The 17,313-nt window shown below is 42.4% G+C and overlaps 1 protein-coding gene across 3 annotated transcripts in view; it reads left to right on the top strand.

Moving 5' to 3' along the window:
* LOC146644927 (helicase ARIP4-like) overlaps positions 1-16,572 on the top strand; it is an 82,818-nt gene extending 66,246 nt beyond the window's left edge. For all 3 annotated transcript variants that reach the window (XM_085395008.1, XM_085395010.1, XM_085395009.1), the window contains 20 exons: positions 982-1,115; positions 1,341-1,514; positions 4,535-4,752; positions 4,924-5,106; positions 5,636-5,769; positions 6,508-6,704; positions 6,864-7,067; positions 7,156-7,294; positions 7,377-7,554; positions 7,665-7,877; positions 8,099-8,217; positions 8,376-8,500; positions 9,103-9,202; positions 9,297-9,502; positions 10,087-10,262; positions 10,831-11,027; positions 11,209-11,408; positions 11,521-11,610; positions 11,845-11,940; positions 12,111-16,572. In XM_085395008.1, the coding sequence (XP_085251134.1) occupies positions 982-1,115; positions 1,341-1,514; positions 4,535-4,752; positions 4,924-5,106; positions 5,636-5,769; positions 6,508-6,704; positions 6,864-7,067; positions 7,156-7,294; positions 7,377-7,554; positions 7,665-7,877; positions 8,099-8,217; positions 8,376-8,500; positions 9,103-9,202; positions 9,297-9,502; positions 10,087-10,262; positions 10,831-11,027; positions 11,209-11,408; positions 11,521-11,610; positions 11,845-11,940; positions 12,111-13,192 (4,165 nt within the window). In that variant the 3' untranslated portion in view covers positions 13,193-16,572. The remainder of the gene's footprint in view (positions 1-981; positions 1,116-1,340; positions 1,515-4,534; positions 4,753-4,923; positions 5,107-5,635; positions 5,770-6,507; positions 6,705-6,863; positions 7,068-7,155; positions 7,295-7,376; positions 7,555-7,664; positions 7,878-8,098; positions 8,218-8,375; positions 8,501-9,102; positions 9,203-9,296; positions 9,503-10,086; positions 10,263-10,830; positions 11,028-11,208; positions 11,409-11,520; positions 11,611-11,844; positions 11,941-12,110) is intronic.
* Positions 16,573-17,313: the final 741 nt, after the last annotated feature.

Genomic DNA, 17,313 nt, shown 5'->3' with positions numbered 1-17,313 from the left:
CTCTTCCAGGGAGAGGTTTTGTGGTCAGATCGGACAAAAAAGGACCGGTTTGGCCAAAATGACAAGAGTAAAGGTCAAACCTGAGAACTCTGTCCCAGCTGTCATGCATGGTGGCGGTACCATCATGCTCTGGAGCTGTTTTACTGCCAGTGGTACTGGTACGTTGCACATAGTGGAAGCAGATCAACCGCTAAATGGTTGAAACTTGGATACAGTTGGGTTTTACAACTTGACAATGATCCCAAACACAAATCAAACCTGGTTTTGGTCTGTTTAATGACTGACTGTAATGTAATCAGTCATTACATTAGAATGGCATTCCCTATTGAAAATTTGTGGACTACACATAAAAGCTGGGTCTGTTCCAGGAAACCAATTTAAATTAACGCATTTTAAATCTACCAAGAGTGCTCAAATATTAAGCCAGAAGTATTCTTGTCATACTTGCTGAAAGCTACCAAAAGGGTCTGGTCGAGGGACATTTAACTAATTTAATAAAGACGGCCACATTATGTATGCTGTCCAATCATTCCATCCTAGAAAAAGAACAGACTGAAGAAATCAAGCTAACTTTCCCATGTTGTTCTAGCAGGTAGTGTAAATCAGGTTGTCCTTCAACATGAGGACACAAAACAAGTGGGGTTCTTCGAATGAGCCTAGGAGTAATGGCAGTAATTTTTCCTCCAAAGCAAAACAAAGCATTTAAAAAGTCTTTGATAATTCTTTGTGGCTTTTTCGCTGAGTCACACATTTCACAGTGCGCAACTCTCTTGGTTCCAATTTATTATTAAACGCTGACTAATGTAGCTTTAAAGAAAGTAATGATGTGACTATCATAATTAAGCCCCTGCGAGTATTCCAGTGTGAGAAGAATGATTCATCAGCAATCGAACACGTGCACAGTGCAAACTGTATGGTTACAGTTTGTGAAATTCTAAAACTAGAATAAAAGCAAACCGATTTGTTGCTGTGTTTGCGCAGGAAGTTACTGAAGGAGCATCAGTTGGAGGCAGTGACCAAAGCGGCCCAGCAGGAGGAGCTGGAGAGAAGGCGCCGTCTGGAGCAGCAAGGACAACAGGATTTCCCCATACCACTGCTGCCCGAATACACAACTGGTGAGAGTGTGTGCACAAACATGCAAACTCGCTGCTCCATCAGACAGTAACTGTCTAAACTGTACAACAAACTGCAATTTCAAGTTTGTATCCAGGTTCAGAAAAAACGACTCGATTTTGCTTTCTTTTTGATCATCTCACAGCTGTTTTTTTTCTCTTTTCATCCCTCATTTGTCCCCAAATCTTCTTCCAATACTAACGTCACCTACGTAACCTTTTCTCCAGGCGATGTGACAACGCATGCGTCGTCATCGGCAACGTCAGCAGCATCTCAGCAAGAAGTGAACTCGAGCAGACGGGAGGTGATCTGTGTGGACTCGGGCAGCACGGGCATCAGTGAAGACGACAGCAAGGCTAACATACCCGCCTCTGTTAGCCCACAACACACACACAAAACAGGTAAGAGACACAGACAGAGGAAGGCAAAAAAAAAAAAAGTAATGCCAAGTGTTTTAGACCAACTTAAACCAGCAGCTCAGTTCAGTTTGAACAAGAGCTTTTATTCTTATTGTCAAAGGACATCACTTGAAATCAGATGTTTCTCAAAGCAGACAGAAAAAAACTAACAGAAACAAGATGTTTGTCTGGTTCCAACGTCCCTTTTTTGTGCGTTTTATGACTGAAGAGTCATTACTTAGCTGTGTTATTGCACGCTGTTGTTGTTTTACATTTCAAGGGAATACTTGAGGTTTCTTTCAGTCAGCATATTTCCTTTTCAGTCTTTAGAAGAAGTATTCAAAAATGCTTGTGTTAAAAAAAAATGTGAGGTATATTTTTTTAAAAAAACTAAACACAGTTTGCATTTTGTGGACAAAGACTTGGAGTACTGACCCTTTTCTTGTAATCTCAGGGTGTATTTTACATGTATCATGGAATAATCGTAGAGGGGACGGTCGCCTAACTGGACAAAACCTTTAAAAAGCAGAATCCTTATTGTTACAAAGCCCAAACACCACAGTGTGCAGCAACTTTTCGTTTTTCGGGACATTCAGGATTTTAGTGTATTTCTTTTCCCATTCATTCCTCATCACGTTTAACAGAGGTTTGAGGGCAGATTCAACTTGCAGAAACTTGGATTTTAAGTTTAAGCCATCTGGTTATAAGCTCAAAACCATGTTAGGTCTTTAAAACTTCCAGGATCAATCTCACTTTAAGGACTGGCAGCTTCTCCAGGCTCTCAGTTTCAGCTGTGGCAGGCTGCAGACTTCCTCTTTGGGTTATTTAATTGGTTTGCCTTATTAGTGCAGAATGAAGTATTGTCCGTTTATGCTATCAGGCGTTGCACAATTGCTGTCATGACTTATGTAAAAGTGACTCATCTGTTCTACTCAAACATGTAGCAGTTACATCACAGTGTCTGTCCTACTGTTGGATTTCTTGGTACTGAAGGTACTGAAGGCTGCACAATGCAAAATCATAAAGTCATAAAACATTTTACTACAGTCGGTGTTGAGAAACAGTAGATCCACAGTGTGCACCTTCTCTTTTTCTTTACACAACATAATGTTAAAGTTCAAGCTTGACCGTAAAGAGGGGGGTGTGTGTGTGGGGGGGGGGGGCACACTGACCCATCAAAAGGAAATATCTCGCAACTGTAGCAGTTTGACGTTGTCTGGTGGAAACCTCACATCTCATCAGCCTTTTAAAGATTAAGCAAACCAGCCTCAATAGCCTCATGACAGGCATGCGTTTATTAAATTACACACTCTGTTTCAAAATGCTTTCTAAGCCCAGGGGTCTGGAAAGCTGACGCAGTAAAAGACCCGACAGATTGAATTTCCAGAAGAAAAAAAAAAGGAAGATTTGAAAGACAGCCTGAACTTGAATATCGAATGAGGTTTTTACTCCAAAAACCACAAGTCAGCACATATTTAGGTGTCCATTCATCTGCAGAGATGAACAGAAATCAGCATTTATGTTCAACATCACGTCTGTAAACTACAGGAAGTCGTATGGGTTCTGTTTTGTGACTGCAGCTCTAGTTTCGCTCTCGCAGCTGCCTCAGTAGAGCCGCTGGAAAGGAAGCGTCCCATTATTTCAAATGAAAACTTGCTGATTACTTTACTTGTGATTAAAAAAAAGAAAAGAAAAGAATCCTTCAAGGGAGGATTTTGTAAAAACATTTAAACTTAATTACTAAAAGTCTTACAGCACCAATTTAAACTGAGGTCAAAATTCTCCCTGCTTCCTGTAAAGGTTGTGTGTCTGTGTGTGCGTGTGTGAGTTATAAATTGCAGGGTGTTTTCGTAGATTAGCTGCCATGTGCATCAGAATATTTAGAACCTTCAGAGAGTACATCATGTACTGTTCCCTTATTGCCCAAGTGCGCACTCTCTCACACCCTCACACAGTCACAAACATTCAGAAAGCCACTCAAGGATAAACACACACGCACACAGTTTGGTATAAACACATATATTTCAGTGTCGGGGCCAGAAGATGAAGGCAAACCGTAGACACACATACCTGCAACACAAACAAATGAGGATGGGAGGGTGAGAGAGATGGCCGTGATAAACAGAGACGGTTAATATGTAGATGTGAAAGCTGAGAAAGACAAAAGCAAAGAGGAAAAAAGGCAAATGTAAGGGGGAGAGGGGAAGGGAGATGAAAGGGGAAAGTGTGGGTCTGTGTGTGTGTGTGGGGGCAGATCAGAGTGGGTCTGTGGAGCAATAAAGCCGGCTAATCCTGGTTATGAGCCAGAACACACTCACATAACAAACACACACACTTTCACCACAGTGGCACAGTGACATTTCTAGTTTGGGTTGCATAACCAGTCTCCCCCTCCACTCTAATCCTACTTGTATAACCAGCCATTCACTGCAGTTATATAAGCTCTCTCTCCCTCTCTCTCTCTCTCGCGCGCGCGCGCACACACACTAACATACTGACACACACCACCTCTTCCCATTGTGCCCTCACAGGCTGCCAGCTTGTGTAACTTTAACCACTTGATACCGCTGACGTTGAATTCCTTTTTTTATCAGATATGGATTTCGGTCGTTCCATTTCCAAACGCGCACGCACATAACCTTCGCGTTTGAAGCAGCGTCATACAAGATGCGACCAGTGACCCCTGTTACTTGACATGAATGTATGAAGGCCATTAAAAAGAAGGAGGGCTTGTTTTCATTGGAATAGCTGCTGCAAGATTTCTCAATCTTTGGCACTTGGGCCGCTGGGCCTGTTTATTCACAGTCTCTCATTCTGTGTGTCTCAAAAGCGAAACAGCCCTGCTCACCACGAAAACAGCATGAAATGCACCGATTCTTAAAGTGTTTATCATTTAACCTAGTAGAATTACCAATTTTACATAATTAATAACTTCTCCAGTTTGCAATTTCTCCTCCACCCCCAAAAAAATGATGAAAATTTTTTATATGCAAGTGTTTGTGTACTCTCTCCGGCCTGTGCAGACGTCATAGATCTGAGCTCTGGCGAGGACGACTCCATCGTCCACGTTAGCGAGTCTACAGCTGAGGAAGAAGAAAGCGAGCCGAGCGACGCCCACATCAACGATACCCTCAACCAGCCGGACGCCCAGGGGAGGGTGCTGGTCAACCTGAACCATCCGACTACAGAGGAAGACATCTTCCTGTCGCCTCAGCTGGCCAGAGCAGTGAAACCTCATCAGGTACTAATGTAGCAGCACCTAGTGTAACTTTTTGAAAAATCCAAAAAAAAGGAGAATTTATTCATTGTGTTTAAAAAGTCCTTTGATGTCAATTTTGTAAAGCCCCATAAATCCTGACCCCGGAGTTTCACTCTCTCTGCTTTTCTTATGCTGCCTCTTCCTCCTTCTCAGATTGGGGGAATCCGTTTTCTGTACAATAACCTGGTGGAGTCGGTGGAGCGCTTCAGCAGCAGCAGTGGATTCGGCTGTATCCTGGCACACAGCATGGGCCTGGGAAAAACGCTGCAGGTCATCTCCTTCATCGACGTCCTCTTCAGACGCACCCAGGCTCACACCGTGCTCGCCATCGTACCTGTAAGAACCCGCGGGTTTGATCTTGGTGTAGTAGAACGGAGAAGGAATCAATAAATGCTCAGATATATGGAAGAAGAGAAAAATCTAAGTGGATTAAATCAAAAGATATAAGTGAATAGATGAATAATAGAATAAGTGCAGGGACACGTTTTGCCTGCGAGCTTTCGATCGATAGAAAGAAAGTGTGTGTAAAAGTTGATGTGAAGAGAAACTCAGAGAAAAGGGCATGTTAATAAATAATGTTAAGATGTTCTGCAGCTCACGCTTGCATGAATTATTGATCGTATTTATCCTTGAGTTCTATTATCTTAAAATGATTTTGCATCAAAAGGGAAAATGAAACACAAAAAACGGAACACATTTGCTGGACTTGTGAAGCTGGAAGGCAACACGCTTGTTGCCTTTGTTTGGAGTGAGGTTTCTGAGCTGTCACTCTTATGACGTGAACAGAATTCTTATAGAAATTAGATGATAAGCTATAAGAGGGTTTGGTGATTTTTTAAAATGTATATATTTTTTGTTGTTCCAGGTGAACACGCTGCAGAACTGGCTGTCAGAGTTCAACACCTGGGTCCCGCCCCCTGAGGCTTTACCTCCAGATCCTGATCCTGCAGTGGTGACACCACGTACCTTTAAGGTTCACATTCTCAACGATGAACACAAGTGAGTAACAAACACACTTCTTTTTCTTTTTTTTTAACCTAATCCTTTTTAAGATTGGGCGCTTAAAAACAACCACGTCTTTGTTGTTTTGCTCTATCACACTAGACAGAATTCAAATTGATTAAATGTTATGTAATCATCGAGGAAGAACCAAAAACAATAAAAATCCTGCAGGTTCTCTCCTCCTCACACAGACAGCAGGGTCAAAGCAGTCAGGAAGTGTTTCATTTATCTGCCTTTAAAAAAACCAAAAAGACTAAGCTGACCCTCTGGTCGGCCTGTGAGCTTAATCCCCGTCTGGCCCGTCCTTTCTCCCGTCTCTCTAGTATCTTCCCTCCCAACAGCTGCTGGATTTCTGCTGGAAAAGATTTTCTGATTCTCACGCGTATGTGAATGTCTGAAAATATTTATTTAATATAAGATAATCGGATATTATTACAGGATTTCCTCCCTTCTTTGACTCATTTTCTTCGCCTTTAGTCATACATCTCACACTTTTTCATAGGTTTCACTTAAAGGTGCTTCGAATCACATTTAAGCTCATCACTCAAAGGAAAACATGCCTCCAGCTTTCTTTCTCTTTTTTTTCTTCTTTTTTTTATTGAACTGTAATGAATGTTATCTTTTTAGGAAAACACTTTTACTTTGTGGATTGCTGCCAGGCAAAAATATATTTCATTGTCTTACCTTTGAGAAACACAAGCAGTAACCAACCTGATATCTTCTGGTGATATCCAGGAATACTACAGCCAGGGCAAAGGTGGTGGAGGACTGGGCTCGGGATGGGGGCGTGCTGCTGATGGGCTACGAGATGTATCGCCTTTTGTCACTGAAGAAGAGCTTCGTGGCTGGAAGGAAAAAGAAGAGCAAGAAAGCAGCGGGACCTGTCGTCATCGACTTGGATGAAGAGGACAGGCAGCAGGAGCTACTTAAAGGTTGGAGAGACTGGGGATGATGATAGAGGTTGCAGGACAGGAAGGACAGGACGTGAAGTAAAAATGGGAGAAATGCAAAGACTAGAAGTTTCAGATTACAGCGCAAGAACAATCAGAATTGCAAATTAGATTAAAAATATCCCCACTTGTTCTCTGTAGGTATCGAGAAAGCTTTGGCTCGGCCCGGTCCAGACGTGGTAATCTGCGACGAAGGACATCGCATCAAGAACTGCCACGCCAGCACGTCGCAGGCTCTAAAGAACATCCGAACCAGACGCCGTGTGGTCCTCACCGGTTACCCGCTCCAGAACAACCTGATTGAATACTGGTGCATGGTCGACTTTGTCCGGCCCGATTTTCTAGGTACGGAGCAACCTGTGCCTCGTTTCAGCAGACGAGCATTAGCAGTTAATGTCAACACTGCAGCTTTTACACCCTGTGCACATTTCAGGTACGCGGCAGGAGTTCAGCAACATGTTCGAGCGTCCCATTCTGAACGGCCAGTGTGTGGACAGCACACCTCAGGACATCCAGCTGATGAGGTACAGGAGCCACGTCCTGCACAGCCTGCTGGAGGGCTTTGTACAGAGGTAAGGGTCACTGTCATTGTCCATAAAAGAAAAGCTCAGTGAGGTTTTTGCGAATATTGATTGTAATTTGTCTTTAATCCAGACGAGGCCACGATGTCCTGAAGGACCAGCTGCCTTCTAAGGAGGAGCATGTGATTCTGGTGCGTCTGTCTCCCCTGCAGAGGGCCCTCTACACAGAGTTCATGAACCGCTTCAGAGAGGCAGGAAACACGGGCTGGCTCAGCCTCAACCCGCTCAAAGCGTTTTGCGTCTGCTGCAAGGTGAGGAGTGCGAGCGTGTGTCTGGATCTCTTCAGAAACTTTGTTTCACTGGTGACGATAATGACATTTATATATAGTTTTTTTAAATATAAATTTGCGTTATTCTTCAGATTTGGAACCATCCAGATGTCCTGTACGAGGCTCTGCAGAAGGAAAACCTGGCAAGCGACCAGGATTTAGACCTTGATGACATCACCTCTACAGGACGATGTCCGGCACCAACCAATCAAAAGCCCAAGAACCTGGACAACCCTAACCCCGTCGGTGGCCTGAGCCTTAACCAGCTGCAGGAGAAAGCCAATCAGGTCATCACATATGAATGGGTACGTTGGAAGACTATTAGAAAAGTGCGATCCAATCAAAGTTAACAAATGTTGGTACTGAAATTTTAAATAGTCCATGCTGTGTTCAGATGTGAGAAAACTGGCCCATAGTTCCCATCTGTAACCTCACTTTTTCAAAATCAGTGAAACTGCTTATATAGGAAAAACCTCTGAAGCTGGTCTGCAAGCAGTTTTTACAGTCTGTCTTCTCACGCGGACAGGCAAAGGACATCATGACTGACTACAAGCCTGGCATCCTGGAGAACTCTGCAAAGATGGTTCTGCTGTTCCAACTGATAGAGGAGAGTGTCAGAAAGGGAGACAAACTCCTCGTCTTCAGGTAAAAGATGTAAAAAGTGCTAGGATGCAGATTTTTGATTCGAAAGAAAAAGTAATAAAAATCTTTACTTTTCAACAATTTTGCATTCCATTACTTACACTCGTGCACCTCATGGATCAGATTTCTTATCCCCCGTCCGTCCGTCTGCCTTCTTGCAGTCAGAGTTTGTCCACGCTGACCGTGATCGAGGATTTTTTGGCTAAGAGACCAGTGCCTCCATCACCCAATGTGCCCAGCAGAGACAGACCCAATCAAAACTGGGTCCGCAACCTCAACTACTATCGTAAGTAATCATGAGGTTTCGGAGGTGCGAAACAGCGCTCTATGTAATATGCTAAACCGAGCCGCTAATTATGCTGAACTGATGAGTCTGTTCTCTTTGGGGGAACTGACTGCAATGCTTTGGGTGCTGCCACTCTCATTGACTTGCCATGAGTGCTGCCACCTGCTGGTGTTTTCGATTTCTTTAAATAATACCTATATGTTGATTTATCATTTTTCTGCAAGCCAGTGTTTTCATTTACAGCTGTTCTATTTGTGGGGTTCATGTGTCGTAATTGATAAGAATGATCCACAGATATTTATAAAGATCTGTCATCCAAGATCAAATTACAGTTAATGTTTTATTTTAACTGGTTAGTTGAGCTCTAATAATATGAATCCTCAGCTGTAACTTGTCTCTATATACATGGTACTTTATCTGTACAGTCCATATAATAGCATATGGGGATTCAAATATTGAAGGGTAAAGTTTCACTGTACTGTGAAACAAGCAAGCAAGCGGTATAAATTCAGAGAAAAACAGGAAGAGAAGAGCTACAAGAATATAAAACTTAAAGAACATGAGAACCTCTTAGATATGAGTTGCCGTGTGATATTTTGAAGGACTGGATGGAAGCACAACTGCCTCAGAGAGAGAGCGACTGATAAACCAGTTCAATGACCCCTCCAACACCTCCGCATGGGTTTTTCTGCTGTCAACCAGGTAACACGCTCTCCACACTAATTATATCAATATTATAGGTCATAAATCTTAAAAGGAGTAATCAGCTTACTGCTGTCCCGTCTGTTCCTGCCAGGGCTGGTTGTCTAGGTGTGAACCTGATCGGGGCAAACCGCGTGGTGGTTTTTGACGCCTCCTGGAACCCGTGCCACGACGCCCAGGCCGTGTGCCGTGTCTACCGCTATGGGCAGAGGAAGCCGTGCCACATCTACAGGCTGGTGTGCGACTTTACGCTGGAGAAGAAGATCTACGACCGCCAGATCTCCAAACAGGGCATGTCTGGTGAGTCGGAAACATGTGAAAAAGCGCTGCAGAGAGTTCCAACGGAGCTGCAGTCAAATAACCTCTCCTAAAATATGTGCGTGGTAACGTTTTAGTTACTTAAAAATGCATTGCATACAGGAGCATTTGTCACAGACATTTTCCTGTATTTTTAACCAGAAATAACTCAAATTTTAAAAAAAAGGAGGAGGAAAGGGAAAAAATAAGGAAAAATTATAAGACGTGGAGATTGTATTCAACCTCCATCATCCTCACTTCATGGAAATTTCACTCCCTTCAAACATCTGTCAGTGTTGAAATTCACTGAAAACCCCAAGTGTAGGTTCCTCTGTGCGAGCAGAACCCCTAAAACTAAATAATAAGCTCTGAGGTAAAGTCAGAGCTCTTCTGCCAAGAGGCTCTCGTCTGACACTGAAGTGTCTCAAGTGTTTGCTGTAAGCTTTGTCTGGTGAGACGAATACATCGAGGCCATTCAAATGTGGCCATTTCTGTCTACATTTTTTTTCCTTAGATGAATCTTTTTCCAAACAATTTTACCTCAATGTCTTAGTTCTTCTGCTTTTTTTTTCCTTTCTGTCAATCAGACCGCGTTGTGGATGACCTGAACCCCGTGCTGACCTTCACCAGGAGAGAAGTTGAGTCTCTTCTTCATTTTGTGGAGGAGGAACCAGACTCATCTAGCATCCATCTGCAGCCCAACGACAGAATGGAGAGCATCCTCAAGAAGGCCCTGCACCTCAATCCCCACCTGATTACAAAGGTATGAGGAAACATATTGTCCCCATACGCCCTCTAGAGGCGATTACAAATAGAGCATAGACGCTCCTGCACTCCATTGTGTATTTTTTCCATTGTTCACTACGATTTGATGAAGATAAAAACTTGTTTTCTACAGACAGAAGTCTCCTTAAGTAAGCTTGTTTATGTTTTAGAGTTCTCTGCTAATTGAATAAGCCCCTAGCTGTCATTACAGCAGGATGACATGTCCAAGTGTGTCCATAGTTGCCAACTAAAATCCATTTTTGGAACTATGGGAAGTATGCCAAGGAGTTACAGTGAAGCTTTGTTTTACATTTATAACACTATTTTAAACAGCTTGTGAGGTTCTGGAGATTAAGACGTGATGAGTCATCACATAATTACACCCCTTTTTGTGGCTCGCTTTAAAAAGCAGAGAATCTTCCAATTGGCGTTCTCATGAATTTTATTAAATTGAATTGGTATAAGCTGGAAAAAATATAAATGTATAGGATGAGGTCATCATAAGTGAGGTAATCGTGCAAACTTGGAGCAGAACACTGATCAGCTTTCAACCTCCTCCTTTCTAGCAACCATTCCCCCACGAGTCCTTGCTGATAGACCGCAGGGAGCTGAAGCTGAGCAATGCAGAGAAGAAAGCAGCAAAGAAGGGCTACGAGGCTGAAAAGAGGGCCTCGGTGCCATACACCCGCCCTTCCTACGCTCACTATTACCCTGCCAGTGATCAGAGCCTTACCAACATCCCTGCCTTTAGCCAGAGAAACTGGTTAGTAATTGACATCTACAATCCCAGTATGTATGCTAACAAGCTACCGTAAATCCAGTTCGTATCACTTGTCTCATAATCATTTTAAAAGGTTGAGCATTTATCAAGTAAACCCTCCTTCAAAAAAATAAAGACAAGTCATAAATCAAGAGTAAAAAACAGAAAATCTCTGTCTATTCAGGCGTCCTCCCACTAGCACTGAAGAGAAGCCAGTGGCCAGTGTCAGGCCAGTCCAGTCAACTCCAGTCTCTATGATGCCCCGCCAGGCATCTGCAAGCTCTGCCCCAGGCAATGACTCTTCTAAATGCAGCCTCGGAGGCTTCCCTGTCAACTGCCTGCAGAAAGCTGGCGTGTTTGTACAGAAAATTGTCACCACCACTGGTAAGCAGATTCTCCATGCACTCCATTTTATCCCTATTCTTTCTGTCAGTACTAAAGATTACTATTTCTTTATGGCCTTAAACTCTGATTGTCTTTCTTTATCTCTTTATAGACATAGTGATTCCAGGCACCAACAACTCCACAGATGTCCAGGCCAGGATCACCGCTGGAGAGAGTATCCATGTCATCAGGGGCACTAAAGGTACAATACCGCTTTGTTATACATGTCAGTTCTTTTGTGCGGTGGTCACAAAATGCAGATAATTGTGTGAACGTGTCCTTGTTCCAGCTGTTTTTTGTTTGTTTTTTGTTATTATTGAAGAGATTATTTAAAAAAACTTTTGGTATTTGTCGAGTTAGTCGGGTAAAAAGATGTAATAATGAAATGTTTTCATTTAATTCTAATAACGGTTTTGTTTACCTGTGGCTTTCATAGGGACTTACATCAGGACATCTGATGGCCGAATCTTTGCCATCAGAGCAGCTAATAAGGCCAAGTCGGTGGAGGAGAGTTCAACAGCACCACCCAAAGGTAGGATGATTCCCTTACAATAACACCTCTGAAAGCATGTAACCCTAGTTACTGTATTTACGTACCATGTCAGAGATGTAGCACACTGATATTAATGACTTTATTGTATTCTTTCAGTAAACTGAGGCTTGAATTCTTGTAAAGCTTAAATCCAATTCTTTTCCCCTCAGATTTGCAAGCACCCCCTCCAGAGGTTCCCACCCATGTCAGTAACGGTTGCCTGTCACCCAAGACTGTGCCCCGCCCTCTTTCCCCCGACAGCCCGGAGATCATTAATGAGTTGCAGCGCTATACGGGCGGCGCAGGAGCTGGTGGGTCAGCAGGCTCTGCTGTTCATCTGCCAGAGAGCAGCGTGAGCAGCCTGCCCTCAACCAAACTGGTTCAGACCAATGGCAGCGGTGGGAGTGGGTTATTAAGTGGAAATCTGAGCCACCATGATGCCTCTGTGACTAATGTCATTCAGCCCAACATGGATGCCACTGCCGCCCAAGATCTGAGAACGGGCTCCAAGCGCAAAGCCTCCACCCCATCCTTGGATGAGCGGGCCAGTAAGCAGCCTTCTGCCGGCAAGCACTCCTCAGCCCCTGTGGCCTCGCAGGGCTTCCCCTTCACTGGGGGCTATGGGCTCCCCCCTATGGGTCTAAACTCTGGCATGCTGGGTGGTTCACTGGGGCATCCGCTTTTCATGGGGGCAGGCTCGCATTACTTCCAGCCCCCCCACACTCAGCTGAGTGACGCCAGTTACATGTACCCAGATCGGCATGGGTGGAACATGGGCGGAGCCGGCACTGTTCCCACTTCCTCTCCTTCCTCATCACTGATGACAACCACCGCTCCCACCGTCTCATCTTCCTCCTCAACATCATCATCCTCTCCATCAGTCAAAGCTGCCAGTTCACTTTCAGGAGCCTTGCCACCATTCATGCTGAGCTCCAACATGCCAGGCATGGCTGGGATGCTCCCACCAGGCTTCCCTCTGTCGTATAGTCCATCTCTGGCGAGCCTCTACACCAGCTCAATGCTCCCAGGAGGGGTGTCGGGCCCAGCTGCTACTCCCGGCCCAGCTGGAGCCAGTTTCTTGTCCCAATACCCTCCTACTGCTGCATCCAGCTCCTCCTCATCTTCCCCTTCTTCCTTCTCCCCCTCAGCTCGGTCCGAGGGTCAGCGAGGCCCGGTGCTGGTGAACAGCGGGAATGTCAGCAGCATCAGCAGCTCAGATGAAGATGATGTAATTGAGGTGAGGGGACAGTGACAAAAGAATGATGTCCTTTTGTGAGAATGCTTTCAGAAATTGTAATAGTCACCATAAAAGAATGGCAGCCCATTTGCCAGGATGCAGGTTTCCAAGAGGCCAAGATGAAATTAAATTAAATGAAATGAGGAAAAAATGACAGACATTTAAGGTGTTGAGATCTGAGGCCCTGCTGAAGTGTTTCTCCTGAACATCTCTACTTGCCTTGAAGAAATGGTCTGAATGGGGATTTAACAGTGACTGGACAGAGAGAGATAATCGTGATGCTGAATATCAGAAGAAGAATCCTGATAAAGGCTTAAAAACCCTCCAAAGGGATGGAGAAAATAAAAGTTTGAAGATTTTGAGCTTCCAAAAAAAACTGTTCTTTTTTTTTTTTTTGTCCAATGCCGGCATTAAGATGCTTATCACTGGACTGAGTACTGCTGAGTATGGGCCTATAGTGACCACAAGCGGCCACTAGTTATACTGTTGACTTTTAGAGATACTAGCTCTGCAGCTTTGCTAAGTGTCAAGACTTTTGCTTTCCGCTAATTAAAAAGAGGAGCTGGAGTTGCTTGTGAAACAGGTTTTGCTATTACATTAGCTGGTAGCACAGTTTATTTCATAACTGAAGTGGTATCGTCCATCACTTGTTGCTACTGAACACTTCTTAAAACGGCAAACGCAACGGTTACAAGATCACACAGAAGTTTTAGAGAGCGTTTTTGACAGAACGTAATAATAACTCACTGCCAGGACAGGTGTATTGTAGGATTTTTGTTCTTGAAAGAACACACAACAGATGTGAGATCATATTGAAATACTGAAGAAACAGTTGTGCTTTGAGGATGAGGTTAAGGATATTCACTGAAACTTTAAAAACTAATGAAAGAATGTACGCTTAATCAAATGCCTTTACACCGGGCCTTTTTGAAAAGACTCCTTCTCTTTAGGCATCAGATGTGGGAAGATTTGTTTTTCTTCTTTTTGTGCGTGTTTTTTCTATTTATGTAATCTCTGATTGCCTAAAAAAAACAACAGCCAGGTGAAAATGAGGAAAAAAAATAAACTGTGTCCCAGTGAGGTGTCCTCCTTGTAGCGGAGAAACAACCAACAGAAAATGCCTTTTTGCCTCCATCTTTCTGAATGTTAACTGTGAGAGAGGCGAGGTAAAGAGAGACAGACAGTCGCCATGGCTCTCTGAATCTCACCCACAGTCTTACTGTAGCCTAGTGAAAAACGATGCAAAACACTCACTCAAGCCTATATATGTATTTGTACAACCCCAGAGGAACGCTCGTGTTATTACTGTGTTTGTAACTGCTTGTTGTGTTTTTAAGGGTTGCAAAAGGAATCATTAAAAAAGAAAAGAAAAAATTTAGATTCATGTTACTCGGTTTGGTAACATGTTTTGAGAGAGATTTCACCTCTGCTCTGCTGTTTTTCCTTTTTCTTTCTCTGTTTCATCTCGGTTCGTGAACAGAGGTCAATGTGAAACCAAACCTTTTTTTTAGGGAGAGATGATGTAGCTTTGCCAAAAGGAAAAAGAAGGAAATGGCACATCTGAAACCTCCATCAAAGAGGATTGTGTCTTAAGAGACCAAATAATGCAGAGCAGATAAAAAAATAAAAACAATCCTTTGCAGAAACACACTCTCTCTACAGCATGCTCACAGCTACAGTTGAGAAGTACATATCCATTTTTACACTGTAAAAAGATACAAATCTGTGTTTGACTGGGTGGAAGCTAGAAAATCTTCATAGTGTGACCAATTTCCCCTTTAAATTTGCTATAAATGGAGTCCGACCTATATATTGTGTATATCAGCCGATATTAATTTTTTGCCAATATTTCAGTTTTGGCATTTATAATAGATGGTGAATGGAAAATTCAAATAAGAGATTTTGGGGTGGGGGTTGCATCCACCAGAGGACAGTCTGCACTCGCAGCTAACACGTGTTTGGAACTACTAGCAGATCAGATGATTGTTGGGTAGAGCAAAAAAGAGCAATCCGCTACTTGTGACAATAAAACAATGTTATTTTTAAACTGCAGGGTTGGATGTTGGTCAAGACTCATAAATAGCTATAAATAAAAAATCTTAGGGAAATCTGTTTGTTTTCTGTGCGTGAAAGGAAAAAAATATCGGCTGATATATGAGATTTTTAAATCCTCAAATCCGATGTATCAGTAAACAATATCGGTACCAATATCGGCATCGGTTCTAAAAATCCCATATCAGTCCGGTTCTAGATGTAAACCATCAATCTGCTGTTCCAGCTGACCCCCCTCGGCCTAAACAGCTGCAGGAAGAGCTTTAAAAACCACTAGCTCTTTTGTTAAAGATAAAACAACGTCAAGTTAAGACTCAGCATTACCTGTCCTTTTCTCCCTCTTCCATGTGTTTGTTCTCCATACTGAAACTGTAAGTTTACTTGTGTTTCATTTTTGCTCTCTACAATGTTTGAATTTACCAAATTTATTTATTTATGACGGTGTATATTTATTCATTTGTATTTTTATTTTTTTACAATGTCTTTTTGGTTTCATTTGTTTCATCACTATCTTGTTTGTAAGATTTTTACAGTCATATTAGTATTGTTACTACAGTTTTTGTTTTTTAAGAACTAATGATAAGCCAGTCTGACCCAACACATGTGAAACTGTGCAGAACTTTGATGTGGACCAACCAATGTGTTATTAAGCACATTACTATCCAGGATAGCATAGAGTTAAAATCATATCTAATAACTGATCAGCCGTTTAATATGAAAAACCAAAAAACTGTCACCAGGGATATTCAACGACTGCACAGTGTTGAAATCATTTCCTATTTATCTGCGCTCAGATAATATAGATGCAAATTTTAGTATTGAATCTGAGCTAAATGAGCCATTTATGTGCATGCTATCTCAATCACAAGTAATGGGTCAGAAACCGAGGCAGCCCAGCCCACTTATCATCTGGAAAAACAAAGCAAAACAACAACAATTAAAAAAAAACAATATCAAGTGCTTCTCCCCTTTTCTGTGCTGTATTACCATATCACCAGAATTGTCCAGGCGTGTCATCACCCCTGTGATGGCAAAACAGCAAGTTTTCCTCAGTGTTGAACTGTTTGGTTGTCAGCTCAGCGTTTGCTGCGCAGACTGACTGCTCTTTAGTTTCACAGCTTTCTACTTGAATTTACATATTTATTTATACAAATCAAGGTGGTCGGGCAAGCAGAGCCGACTGTCTGAATTCCATTTTAGCCGAGGTGAAGATTAAATCTGCTGTCTTTGAGGATTGGCTCCAGTCAAAGCTTGTTGTGTGGACAATGTGTATGACTTTGGATTACATCATTTTTTTTGTTTTTTGAAATTTGTAAATAAAAAGAAACATGTTCTAAATCATACTCTTCCTACTTTGTTTATATCAGCGGTGACCGATGCAGTACTTGCCCTCTTTATTTGTTATTCACACGCAGAGACTCACACATACATACAGGCAACTGAGGGCATCTAAATCTTACAACAGATTTGAAGAAGATACACTTGGAAGAGGTGCTGCAGTATATTTGTCTCGAAGTAACTCAGTTTTGCATGTTAATCTTCAATTTTATGCATGTGTAATCTAAAGTGAGACTTGAAGTTAGGGATAGAAGTATTCTAAGTGAGTTTTTAATTGCGTTAAAATGCCTGAAGCACTTCAAATAATAGGTTTCTCTTAAGTTAGATAGACCCTTAAGTCATTTAGGTCTATTATTCTTTAAAATTGAGATACATATTCACTCTAAATATAAAATAGTCAGGTTTTACTGTTGCCTCAGTCATGAACAGTAAGTTACACTGATTTAACTGGAGATAATAATAATAATAATAATAATAACCAGGAGGTTCAAATAAATAAGCTCATAGTAGCAAAACAGAAAAAAATGGTGCAGTTTTAGGAAAGTAAAAAAGCTCAAGTGAATTTGATAGTTTTACTCTATTGATTTCTTTCACCTCATACATGCTAGTGACTAGTTTCTGATCTGATTATTCCGTTTTGGTGACACTGACTCGATGTAACACGGAGGGTCAAATCAGGCTTGCATGTTCTACTTCATACTACTTGTGTGTGGGAGAAACTTTCAAAACAAGCAGACATTTACCCC

Source organism: Rhamphochromis longiceps, linkage group LG20 (assembly GCF_057381845.1).
Source record: "Rhamphochromis longiceps isolate RC_006_pf linkage group LG20, R_longiceps_female_GT1.1, whole genome shotgun sequence".
NCBI lineage: Eukaryota > Metazoa > Chordata > Actinopteri > Cichliformes > Cichlidae > Rhamphochromis > Rhamphochromis longiceps.
This window is presented reverse-complemented; position numbering and strand designations above follow the sequence as displayed.